Below are 12899 nucleotides of genomic sequence, written 5' to 3'. Positions count from 1 at the left end.
ATCTGGTAAAATCATAATCAAAACACCAAGCTTAAATTTTAAAAAAAAAAAAATCCTAACCATTTCTCAGAGTTGTGTTTATGTTACAACTCCCTCTAAGACAAAGGACAGAGATCCTCAGTTATGATGAAAACTCACTACATGTAACCCTATCATCCAATTGGACCCTCCATGTTGCCCCTGCTTAGGACTTATTGGTACCAGTTTCCCGGACCCCAGAATCTTATTCTCACGCCACTTTCTGTGCTGTGAAAAATAAACATGTCCAAGATATCTCATGTCATCTGCCAGCAATTAAGAAAACATTCATGGACTATTTTGTTAATGTGCAAGTATGGTTAAAAACCCAAGCCCTTTGCAGACACAAATAGCTTTGGTGATGACAGAGCTAAAGCCTTCTGGAAGATGAAAGCAAGAAAATTCTGAGTCGGTTATTTAAGATGACTTAAGCCACCTCGGAGATTTACTCAGTTTCCTGGAGTCCCACATAGACAGGAGAGGAGTCATAAGTCCAATCAGTTCCTCATAACTTCTTCTGGGTGTGGCCATAATGTGGCAGAAATCTCTTGCCAGACATTTAACTAACTTTGTCCTTCCTACATGAACTACAACAGAAGTGGAAGACAGAGAGATTTTTATTTACTAGATTTTTACTCGGGAGGAAAACTATTTCTAAGAAATATTTTGATAACTACCTTAGAGGTTGAAATCTGATGACATACTTTCTGGCTGAATTGCTATGAATGGGAAAACACAAACTCATACTAGTATGCTCTTTGAAAATCAGGAGGGTGGATGGGAGACAGAAAGGACAGAGTCAACAGAGGAATTACAAACAGGGGGAGGTCATGAAATGTTTGATATGTACCCCAACAGTTACTTCTCAATATTCAGCACTGCAGCTGAACTACCAAACTTGAAGCTATAACTGCAAGTGGGGATAGGGGGGTTGGGGAATGGGGGGGGGGGGGACTACAGAGCAACTAGGCAAGAGATAACGCTTTGTCTCTGACATGGGTCAACTGGACATAACACTGGTAAGTAAAAGAACCCTATGTGAAATACAGATTAGTGTTAGTACTTCAAATAGATTTTAAGTCTTCTTAAGTTCAGGCAAAAAAATAAAGAAAATTCTGAACCACATGAGAAATTCCAGAATTTGCAACTATTCTCATTCAAGTGATGGATCAGAGTGAGGTTCCCTCACTGGTTAGTGACCAAGTGGTAAAAGGTAGGATGGAAACTAGATATTTCAAATGATGCTTTGACTGTTTTCACCCTCCTTTCAGTAAGACAAGGAAGAGATGTCTTATCACGGTAAGGTACCAGATGAAGACCATGGTTATGGCCAGTGAGTCAAAGGATCACTAACCAAATTGAAACAGTGTAGCAATGAGGATACAAAATTTTGGGAAAAATGAAAACATTAGAAGTTAATTTGTTAAAGCTGAGCTATTGCCACCTATTAGAAACAGTAAAAGCAAAATTCCTACTGTTCACAAGCAACTGATACTAACATTGGAACAATCTCCTCAAAGTCAACTCAAAGCGGGCCTCCCCGGTGGCGCAGCGGTTGAGCGCTGGGTTGCGAAGCTGCCCGCGGCCTCTGCGGTGCCGGTTCGATCCCCGGCTGCTCCCCGGCCACTGGAGGAGGGTCCCACATGGCGCGCAGACCTCTCCTGCCGCCCGCTGCTCCCCTCAGCAGTGTACTTTGGTCCTTCTGCCTGCTCTGCTCCCCGCTCTGGCTCTGGTGAATTCTCTCACCCTCCCGCACCTCTGACTGTACCCAGTGCTTGTATAAACAAACAAACAAATAAATAAATCTTTAAAAAAAAAAAAAAAAAGTCAACTCAAAGCAATATATCTACAGCCCACATTCTCCACATATATCTTAATGGTAACAGTTCAGTCAATGACTGCAGCACAGTCAAAAAGATCATGTCCTTGTGCCTCCCTGGTGGTACAAGGGGTTAAGATGCAAACTATGATGCTATCTGCAGCCACTGCAGCACAAGTTCAATCCCCAGGCTGGCCAGGGAGCAACCCACTTGGCCCAGCAGACCTTTCCTGCTCCCCTCAGCACTGTATTTCAGTCAATCTGCCTGTTCTGCTCCCCACTCTGTCTCTGGTGAATTCTCTAAACCCCCCCCCACCTCTGGTTTGTACCCCAGTTCTTGTATGCATAAATAAATAAATCTTTAAAAAAAATCATTTTGGGGTTCTTTTTAGTAAGTTAAATTTTAATATTTAAAAATATTAGGATTCTGTGCCGATCATCCCAGGATATGATTTTTTTCTCTTTAAAGTGTCCACAAGCCAAGGGTGATAAGCTAGCCAAAAAGGAACTTAGTTCAAACAATCTGTTTTGGCCACCTGGATTCTCTCACTAGAGAGACACAATCCTAGATCGTATAGAGTGTGATCATTTAAGTATACTTGATCAAGTCCCCATATGATGTCCAATGTGGACCAAGGGTTATAATGGGTCTCTGCAAATTATACTAAAAAGCCAGTAATACCTTCATCTGTTAATGAGGTCAAAATTCAACATATTTACCTTCTATTATTTTTGCTAATCTTCATATAAAGCGTTTTACAAAGTGATTGGTATGTAATATGATGACTATATCAGATATTAGAGTAAGCAAACCACAGAAGATCTCTAGCACTTTACTACACATTTTAAATTTTTCTTGATTCCTTTTTAAAGTTTAACTTTCGGGCCTCCCCGGTGGCGCAGCAGTTGAGCACTGGGTTGCGAAGCTGCCCGCAGCCTCTGCAGCGCCGGTTCGATCCCTGGCTGCTCCCCAGCCACCAGAGGAGGGTCCCGCATGGCGCGCAGACCTCTCCTGCTGCCCGCTGCTCCCCTCAGCAGTGTACTTCGGTCCCTCTGCCTGCTCTGCTCCCTGCTCTGGCTCTGGTGAATTCTCTCACCCTCCCATGCTTCTGACTGTACCCAGTTATTGTATAAATAAATAAATAAATAAATAAATAAATAAATAAATAAATAAATAAATAAATAAATCTTTAAAAGAAAAAGTTTAACTTTCTCTGATATCTAGAACATCCAAATTAGTTGACCAAAAAAACAAAAATTCACTCTACATAGCAAACAAGAAGTTTCAATGACCTGGCTACCAATCCCACTGAATTTTCTTACCATTTCTTTGCCTAAAGTACAGTAGAACATGTTTTCAGTGCAAGTTGACACTGCTTTTGTATTAAAGGAAAGTTTTAAGACAGTATTAATCATTGCTTTTTAAATGTTGCCATAAATTAATCAATAAAGCACTACACTGCTATACTCTAAATCATAGAACTCAGAATATCGATTACAAACAAGATGTATTCACTGTAACAATCTCACCATAATATGTTTTTATTATTTTTTTGTTCTGTTTAAATAAAACAATTCCCAGGCCTCCCCGGTGGCGCAGCGGTTGAGCGCTGGGTTGCAAAGCTGCCCGCGGCCTCTGCGGCGCCGGTTCAATCCCCGGCTGCTCCCCGGCCACCGGAGGAGGGTCCCACATGGCGCGCAGACCTCTCCTGCTGCCCACTGCTCCCCTCAGCAGTGTGCTTCGGTCCTTCTGCCTGTTCTGCTCTCCGCTCTGGCTCTGGTGAATTCTCTCACCCTCCCGCGCTTCTGACTGTACCCAGTGCTTGTATGCATATATGTAAAAATCAATCAATCAATCAATCAATAAATCTTTTAAAAATAAATAAATAAATAAATAAAACAATCCCCCTATTTTCTGCCACTCACATAGCCTTTTTTTTTTTTTTAAGATTTATTTATACAAGCACTGGGTACAGTCAGAAGCACAGGAGGGTGAGAGAATTCACCAGAGCCAGAGTGGGGAGCAGAGCAGGCAGAAGGACCGAAGTACACTGCTGAGGGGAGCAGCGGGCAGCAGGAGAGGTCTGCACGCCATGTGGGACCCTCCTCCGGTGGCCAGGGAGCAGCCAGGGATGGAACCGGTGCTGCAGAGGCGGCGGGCAGCTTCGCAACACAGCGCTCAACCACTGCGCCACCGGGGAGGCCCTCACATAGCCTTTTAATACCACATCCCTGGTACATTCCTTCTTTAATTACTATGAAAGATTACTTCACTGTGACTATAAGGATAAGATAATGGGAAGGAAAAGGATCTAAAGCAAAGGAGATTTCACTATCTGAACTTTCCAGTGTCTACAACCATTTCAGTATTCCTTCAACAAGAAAAATGTTGCTTTTAAAATGCATTTTTAATGGAGTGAAAAAGAATCAAAGATCACAAAAGAAAATATCAGTATACTATATGTATACAACTTTTGTTTTAGTTGTATTTAAGTATTTATATAAACATGTAAATTTTTCTTCTACCCTGGTCCCAATCAGTGTAAAGAGGTATATAAAGAATCAGTTGCAGTTTAAAATTTCACCACATGATGGGGCTAATATTCTACATACCTCAGGAACCCAATGAAGTGCAGCCTAAAAACATCCCTACCCATATAATTCAAGTCTTCATAGGTATCATTCTTTCAAAGAAGAAATAAAAGACCTGCATTAAGCTGAAATAAAGAACTAATAGCAAGTAAAGTTTTTCCATTTATTCAGAGTAAGATTTAAAGGTCCCTGGCAAATGACAAGAATTATGAGAACAGATGAACAGTGGTTCTAAGAAATGAAAAAAACATGACAGAAGGTAAAAGTCATTACTAAAAGGTGGGCACAGTCGAAGGAAATAATTTCAAATACTGTTAGTTAAGAGTTAAAAGAACCTTTTTCTGGAGATTTAAAGTAAATGAAAATTTAGAATGGGCAATCTCAGTTCTCAAAATTACTCATCACTGTTCATGCGGGTCTAAATTCAGATCAAGAGTCTTAAACTCAGATTAACATCTGAATGAAGACAAGAATTATTCTCTATTTTCTTAATGTTTCACAACTAATTTTCTACTGGCTAATTTTTATCAATCTACTTTAAACTGAAAACTAGTCTCACACACTTATTTCAGAGAACAAGGAAATAAACCAGGAAACAGAAAACTCCTATATAGCCAGACTCTGAAGTAGGCTGGAAGGGAAACAAACCCATTAAAAGGACATATGAGCAAGAACAGGTGAAAAGGAAAAGAAAAGGAAAAAAGTAAACTGCAGGGACTTAAGAGAAAAGGGGGCAAACAGAGAGTCCGTAACTAATTGATCTCAGTAACTTAATACTTACCTCCATTCCCTAAATCCTATTTTGTGGCAAGTCTATGAAATGAAATGTTAAAATCATTTCATTTTACAGAATTCTAAAATGAATCCTATGGAAAGAGCACATAATAGGAAATGTACCTGGATTCTAGTCTACATTTAATCCACAATAACTATATAAATTAGTATGATAATTTAATCACTATATAACTTCCTTACTTGTTTCTACAAGAAAGGCCCATGTCTGCTTTTACACACACCTCGGTATGCTAAATACCCAGTCCCTACTCAAAACAGATACACCAAATGAGAGAATGAATGACATTTTAATGGATGTGTTCTAGAGTACAGAATACACTACTTGTCTATGTGAAAACAGGCAAATCAATTAACCATCCAGAGACTCCACTTGTTTAAAATAAGGTCAATTTATCTCATCATTGAGATCTATTTTCAAACAATGAAATTCTTTTGCCTGTCACTCTAATGCAGCTTTTTCAATATATTATGGCCAAATTTGTTATGATCCTTATTGGGGAAGAAATTCCCAAGTTAAAACTGTTCTGGTAAGAGCTGCTTTTAATAAACTGTTTTATAAGAACTACCTGTACCCCAAAAGGTATAGTTGAATGCCTTAGCATTGTAGGCCTTGATTAATAGCCAAGAATTTCTTGAACTAAGGGAAAAATAAAATGAAAGACAAATATTAGGCAAGTAGATTGATTCTAATCAATTTCAAATTGCCTCTTAGTGTGCTATATAAACAGATGACAACTTCAATGCAGAGTCTTTTTTTATTTTAATAAAGATTTATTTACTTATTTTATACAAGAACCAAGGTATAGGCCAGATGCGTGGGAGGGTGAGAGGATTCAGCCGAGACAGAGTGGGGAACAGAACAGGTAGACTGATGAAATACACTGCTGAGGGGAGCAGCGGGCGAGGCAGGAGAGTTCTGCTGCGCCATGTGGGACCCTCGCCGGCCAGCTGGGATGGAACCGGCACTGCAGAGAGCTTCATAGTGCGCGCCTGCCCAGGGGAGGCCCTGCACACTAAGTCTTAAACTAAGCTTTTAACTAAATGAACATTGTTAACTAAAATGAACATTTTTTATATCAGTGAGTCTTGATGTATAACAATGTTGCAAAGTTTTCATCATACCCTGAAATTTCAGTCATGTGGAATTCAGTCTTATTTATTTGAAAAAGAAGTATTCGTTAATTGAAAAGACTTCAAAAATTTAATTTTTAAAAATATATCTTTAGGAAAGTAAGTAAACCAAGTTGTCAGAAGAATAGTGTACGCAAGAGTAAAGTGCGAAAGTAGATTCAACATTCCACACCTGTTTGAATTAAATCACATAAAACTTTGATTATTGCAAAAACAACCTTGACGTAAATGCTTAGTGTGTTGATTATTGAAAACTGACTTTATTAAATAAAAACCAACAGGAAATAACTTAGATGGTAAAGCAAAAAAAAAAATTAAACTTTCCATCTCAAATTCACTGGTGAAGAACATGAAAGAAAGAGGGGCAGACTAAAAGACAAAAAGGAAAGAGATGCGAGAGTACCTTTGTTGATGATGGTGGAGTAGGAAAATTAAGCCAGGCTGGAGCAAAGTCATGCTGCGCCATTTAGGTCCAGTCTCTCCGACTCAGTGAAACAAGGCTTCAACACCTCATTGCAAGTCCCTGTCATAAAAATGGAAGTAATTAAACATGTAGCTCCTGACCAATATTATCCTCCATTCCATTTGTAGTGAAGTTTAAACAAAAGCAAAAATATAGTCACAGAAACTAAATTAGTGGGGTATGGGTGGAAGGGATGGCTGCAATGGGAAAGAGTAAATTTTTGAGGTAATGGAGTATTAATCGTGATTATGGTGTTGGTTATACAAATACACACTTGTCAAACTTCATGAAATCATGTACTTAAAACTAGCTAGCTTTAAGTAAACAATACCTCAATAAAACTTTTCAATTCAAAATTACAGCAGCCTAATCACTAATAGACTAAACATCAAGTGAGACACAACAGACATACACAGCACTATCGATAGGTAGTCTTGTCCCCACCCCATAAAGAACCTAAAACCTGGTCTAAACCTGGTCTATCAACTTACAGGAAATTCAACATAGAGGAAGAGTAAGTTAAACATCTGAAGAACTTAATAAATTCCAGATCACAGAATTTTCTAAGGCCAAATGATCTGGTTTCATTAACAAACTATTTGGCTATAATTAAGAAATTATAATCATTTTAAATGTGATAATGTTAATATAGTGGTATATGAAAAACATACTGAAGTCTTTACAATTAAATTCATAAATGTGAAATCTACTTTAAAATAAACCAGAAAATGCTGAGCAGGGGTATAGCTGAAAGAGATTGTTCCTATGTTTGTAAATGTTGCTGCATGGAAGGTGGTGTATGCTCTTTTCTATACGAACAATCGAACAATCGAACAATCGTATTCGATGTTTTCCATAATAAAAGAGGGTTTTCTAATTACAATCATCACAATGGGTATCTTAAATATTTTAGAAACTATTCCTCTTCATATTAAACATTTTGCGAGTATCTCAATTCCATTAATAAAAGTTTCAAGTTGTCAACCCAATTCAATGATAGTAAATTCAGTTTTAAAATAAGGCAAAAGCCAAATGGGCAACTGCACTAATCTAAATATAAAGCTTATTATTTTTTCTAATCAAATTAATAATCTATAGGGCCTCCCTGTGGCGCAGCGGGTTGAGCGGAGCGCTGTGAAGCTGTTCACAGCCTCTGCAGCATGGGTATGATTCCCAGCCAGGCAGAGAGATATCCACATGGCATGGCAGACCTCTCCTGTCTCACCCGCTGCTCCCCTCAGCAGTGTTTTCAGTCTGTCCACCTGTTCTGCTCCCTGCTCTGTCTCTGGTGAATTCTCTCACTCTCCCGCGACTCTGGCCTGTACCCCAGTTCTTGTAAATAAAATAAATAAATAAAATAAATCTTTAAAAAAAATTTAAAAAAACAATAAATGTTATAAAAAATTATATAATCTATAATATAATCTAATAATGAAATGGGAATCTAGTAATTTAAAATGGGAATTTTTTTAATAATCAAAGTATCAATACCATAGCAATCTTCCATTTTCAAAACTATTTCAAATGGAAATACCAGGTTAGAATTTTTTAAAGTCCTATCAATTTCTTAGTACTTAAAATCTGAGACAAAATCCCACAAAACACATATCCAGACCTTCAGTACAACAGGAGGTTTAGTGATAAACCAAAATATATGCATTTGGAAAGAGCAGATAATTGAAATTCGGGGAGAACAGGTTCATATTAGAAACCCAAAATGTATCCAAGAGGAGATTCAGAGTGAGAGAGAGTGAAGGGAGAGAAGGTAAGGTGGGGAAAGAAGGCTTACAGATAGAAAAGTAATGAAGGATGAGATAATAGATATGGTAATCATTAATGGTCAGATGAAGGAATCAAAAGGTAAAAATAGTCAGATGGAGGGGTCACAGAGTAAAAGTACGTTAAAAGTTCTTTTTTATCAGTCCTTTCAAATTCACTGTTGTTGGCGTCTACGAAGGCTGGCAGTTTAATCCAGCACAAGAGTCAGATCCAGGTTAAAGAGAGCAGTAAAGTGATTTTTCTCCCAGTGTATTTCTTGGTCTTACTTTAGTATGCCTCCAAGTGATATTGTAACAGGGTGGTCCCCAGGAAAAGGGGAGGTTCCCTTGAACCTCCCCTTTTCCTGGGGACCACCCTGTTACAATATCACCTTCACAATACAAGATTTTAAGAGTTTACCTAATCAAAATAAACAATATAAAAATCCAGACACTAAAGATATCAATATTAAAATATATTTAATGTGAATACCAAATATTTTAATCTCATTGATATCCTGAATTTATAAATTATTTAATTCAAAATGAAAAGTCAAATGCACCAGAACATATAATTTAAAAGATCAAAATATTTGAGTATGTCTAAAATTATTCCTCCAAGAAAAAAATCAGGTACTCTGTGTTCTAATTTAAATGCATTACACTTTGAAGTCTTCTGAAATAAAAATGAATACTGAAATGTTTTAGAATAAAAGACTTTTACATCTATTGTGACCTGACACTAAATACCAAGCTGCTTTGTGCTGTTTGTGATGCGAATCTTAGATTACCAGGAACTTTTTTTTGAAACTTAAAATTATAATTCCAATAACTCAATAGGAATGAAAATACACTTGCTAGCTTGTACTAAATAAAAATTCACAAAAAACTGAACAGTTAAATTTTATCATTTTTGAAGGGGTTTCGTTCAAAAATTGGTTAACTGAGAAATTATAAACTAAACCTATCCTTACTAAATATTCACTTCTGCAATGTCTATGAATTTTAATTTAAACCCAATCTGAAAGAATATAAATAGCTAATGGCAAATGTTATAATTCATGTTCTGCAAAACAGTAGTTAGTATTACAATATTTACAGACACAGTGGGTGAAGGGAATCAGGATTCCCACCCAAAATATACTGCCCTTACATGAAAAAATTTTGAGCTGAAAGCATCTGAGTTCCTAAAACCCCTTATTTTAAAAGCAGAGACTTCCAAAGGACTAATAAATCCTTTCCCCTGAAGGGGGTCAACTCTCTCCTGAGATAAAAAAAAATATATATACCATACCCAGCCACAGTCACAAACTTTTATTTCCCCATTTATTCTTCTAAGGGTCCATTTATCTAACTTTCCAAAAAGTCGTATGTTTTTCCATTAAGCACCCTTTTCCACATTCCTCCCTTTCTTGTAAGGAATTATAGAAACAGAGATCCCAAATTCTAACCATCTCTGAATTACTCACCTCTGGATACTCTCCCCCAATGTAAATACTGCTAAGGAACAGTTTTGTTTGATCTTGCTAATCTTTTGTCTAATTTGCAGGGCCCCTACCAGAGAATCTAGGAGAGTAGAAAGATAATACTTCCCCTCAAGTGTAAAAGCAAATTAAAGTTTCAAAATCCATCCTAAACCGGCACTGCTGGTGTAGTGATATCATGCAATATTCCCAAAATCCACCCTATTCACTTTCTTTTATTTGTGCTTTGTGCCATCTGAGTTCATTCCATCTTCCTTTCCCTGTATGTTATGACCTCCCAATTCATATACTAAAATTTCAACTTCCCCTACTTGCAAAACTAACCATATTTGAAGATAAGGTCTTTAAAGAGATGACTGACTAAAAGAGGCACTTAGGGTGGGTCCTACTCATTCTAACACACAGAGAACAGGGTTGTACAGAAGAAAATACATGGAGAGGCAGGAAAAGAGTGGCATCTAGGAGACAGTCTAGGTAAAAGAAATTGGCAATCAATAGGATGAGTTGCCCCAAGTCCTGTTTGAACAGGTAGACTGACAGGTCCTGTCCAAACATTTTGGCCCACCACACTGACCATCAGGCGTCATGACAGAAAAAACACACTGCACCCTACTAATGATTATCATACAACTTCCTGGAAGGAGAAGGCTTAGAGCAGGCGTGAGCAGCTGGTATGAATCCTTTCTGCGCATGCCCAAAGGAGTCCTACCCAGAACAAACAGGCTATAACGCTGCTTTCCTCTGACAGGTCTCATGAACCTACCCTTTAAATATCCACTCCTGGGCCTCCCTGGTGGCGCAAGGGATTAAGAAGCAACCTATGAAGATTCCGCAGTCACTGTACCATGAGTTCAATTCCCGGCCAGGGAGCTACCCACATGGTACAGCAGACCTATCCTGTCTCACCCACTGCTACCCTCAGCAGTGTATTTCAGTTAATCTGCCTGTTCTGTACCCCACTCTGTCTCTGGTGAATCCTCTCAACCCCCACAACTCTGGCCTTTACCCCAGTTCTTATATGCATAGATAGATAAATAAGTAAATAAATAATACATCCACTCCTAACTCCCCTCCAGGAACCAGGCTAAGTTCTCCTTTCCCACATTGCCTCCCTCATGCATGACTCTCTCTGATATGTCTTACTTGGTTCAACTACATCTAAGACTCTCTGGTGAATTCTTTTCCTAGAGGGCAAAGGACCCATTCTTCTTGGGTAGGGGCTTGTAACACCTGCAAGCCAAAAAGAAGAAAACGGGCCTCCCCAGTGGCACAGCGGTTGAGCGCTGGGTTGCGAAACTGCCCACAGTCTCTGCAGCACTGGTTCGATCCCCGGCCTCTGGGCGAAGGTCCCACATGGCGCGCAGACCTCTCCTGTCTCGCCTGCTGCTCCCCTCAGCAGTGTACTTCGTCAGTCTGCCTGTTCTGCTCTCTGCTCTGGCTCTGGTGAATTCTCTCACCCTTCCACGCTTCTGACTGTACCCAGTGCTTGTATAAATAAATAAATCTTGGGGGAAAAAAAAATCAATCCTGTCAGCACCCTGATCTTGGACTTTTAACTTCCAAAACTGTGAGGAAATTAACTTCTGTTTAAGCTACCCAGTTTGTGGCATTTTGTTGTGGCAGCCCTAGCAACCTAATAGACAGCAACATTAGAAATATACTAAGAATGTTTTTATCTTTCTTTTTTGTTGTTGCTTTGTTTTGCCGTATGAACTTTTCATTGACAAGGCCTAGAGAGTTATTTCTTCCTGGACACACCCACAGTACGGCCACAGTGTCCTGTGGTCTTGGTGTGCTGGCCTCTAACACGAAGTCCCCAGAAGTGGCACAAGCCCTCTGTGGGCCTGTGTCTTCTTCAGTAGCTCCAGGTCTTCACGGAGCTTGTTGTCCAGACTGTTGGCCAGGACCTTTGACCAGGAAAGATGGTATTTCCCATCTTTCATGTCCTTCTGTCTGTTCCAGAATCAGTCAGGGATCTTGTACTGGCGCGGATTCTGCACAGTGGTGATCACACGCTTCACCTCATCTTCTGTCAGCTCTCTGGCCCTCTTGGTGAGGTCAATGTCTGCTTTCCTCAACACCACATGAGCAAATTTTCACCCCACACCCTAACTGGCACTAAAGGCTATTTTCCACCACCCATAGATGTCGGTGTTGAATACTTGCAAAATGTACTGGAATTTCTCAGGGATCACTAGAGACATGGCAGTGGCCCAGCAGCGGTGTGTAGGCCTGCTGTGGAAGAGTTGTTTTTATCTTTCTTTTACACTTATACCTACTGGTTCATATAGGAGATTACCACCAACAGTGGGAGAAGGGAGAAAATCAGCAGTCCTAGTAGCACCCCAAGGAGTTTATCTTCTTGAAATTTTCTGCCAGATTCCATTATAAAGTATGAAGGTTCCAGATAAACATAAAGAGTTAAGATTTTTAATTACTGTCCATACAAAATTATCTCTCAGCTTACAACCTGTTCATGAATCCGTACCTGAAGTCTGAATCAACAATAAAAATTCCCTAGGGGAAAACTAGTTCTGAGAAGAAAAAAGATAACAAAACTGTAAATTCTGTATATTTTTAAGTGCACATGCCTGAATTTAAAAAAAAAATAAAACTGATAAATTAAAAGCCCTATATATAGTTCTTCAGCCCAAAACAATATACAGCAAAAAGGACATAAATATATTTCTTAAATGTTTTACATCTAAATCCAGCAAAACTGTGCCAACTGTTTTCAATGAAAAACCTAATCAAACTGAATTCATCAAAATGAACATGAAACTTACTACCTTTTTAAGTCTGTATTTCAAACAATGTAAGCTTTGAGAGTCATGAAGTAA

At 38.8% G+C, this 12899-nt stretch overlaps 1 protein-coding gene and 1 pseudogene across 5 annotated transcripts in view; both read right to left on the bottom strand.

Moving 5' to 3' along the window:
- GPBP1 (GC-rich promoter binding protein 1) overlaps positions 1-6821 on the bottom strand; it is a gene marked incomplete at both ends in the record, with an annotated part of 31318 nt that extends 24497 nt beyond the window's left edge. For 2 of the 4 annotated variants that reach the window (XM_084233791.1, XM_084233793.1), the window contains one exon: positions 6726-6821. In XM_084233791.1, coding sequence (XP_084089917.1) covers positions 6726-6821 — 96 coding nt within the window. The remainder of the gene's footprint in view (positions 1-6725) is intronic. The other 2 variants (XM_084233790.1, XM_084233792.1) reach the window with 1 other exon arrangement.
- A 4976-nt stretch (positions 6822-11797) lies between these two features.
- LOC311170997 (small ribosomal subunit protein uS13-like) lies at positions 11798-12263 on the bottom strand (annotated as a pseudogene). Its single transcript has one exon. The product of its transcript is annotated as a small ribosomal subunit protein uS13-like (transcript).
- Between the last annotated feature and the right edge of the window lie 636 nt (positions 12264-12899).

This window comes from Talpa europaea, assembly GCF_964194135.1.
Source record: "Talpa europaea genome assembly, chromosome: 5".
Lineage (NCBI taxonomy): Eukaryota > Metazoa > Chordata > Mammalia > Eulipotyphla > Talpidae > Talpa > Talpa europaea.
The sequence above is the reverse complement of the archived record's forward strand: the minus strand, read 5'-3'. Positions and strand labels throughout refer to the sequence as shown.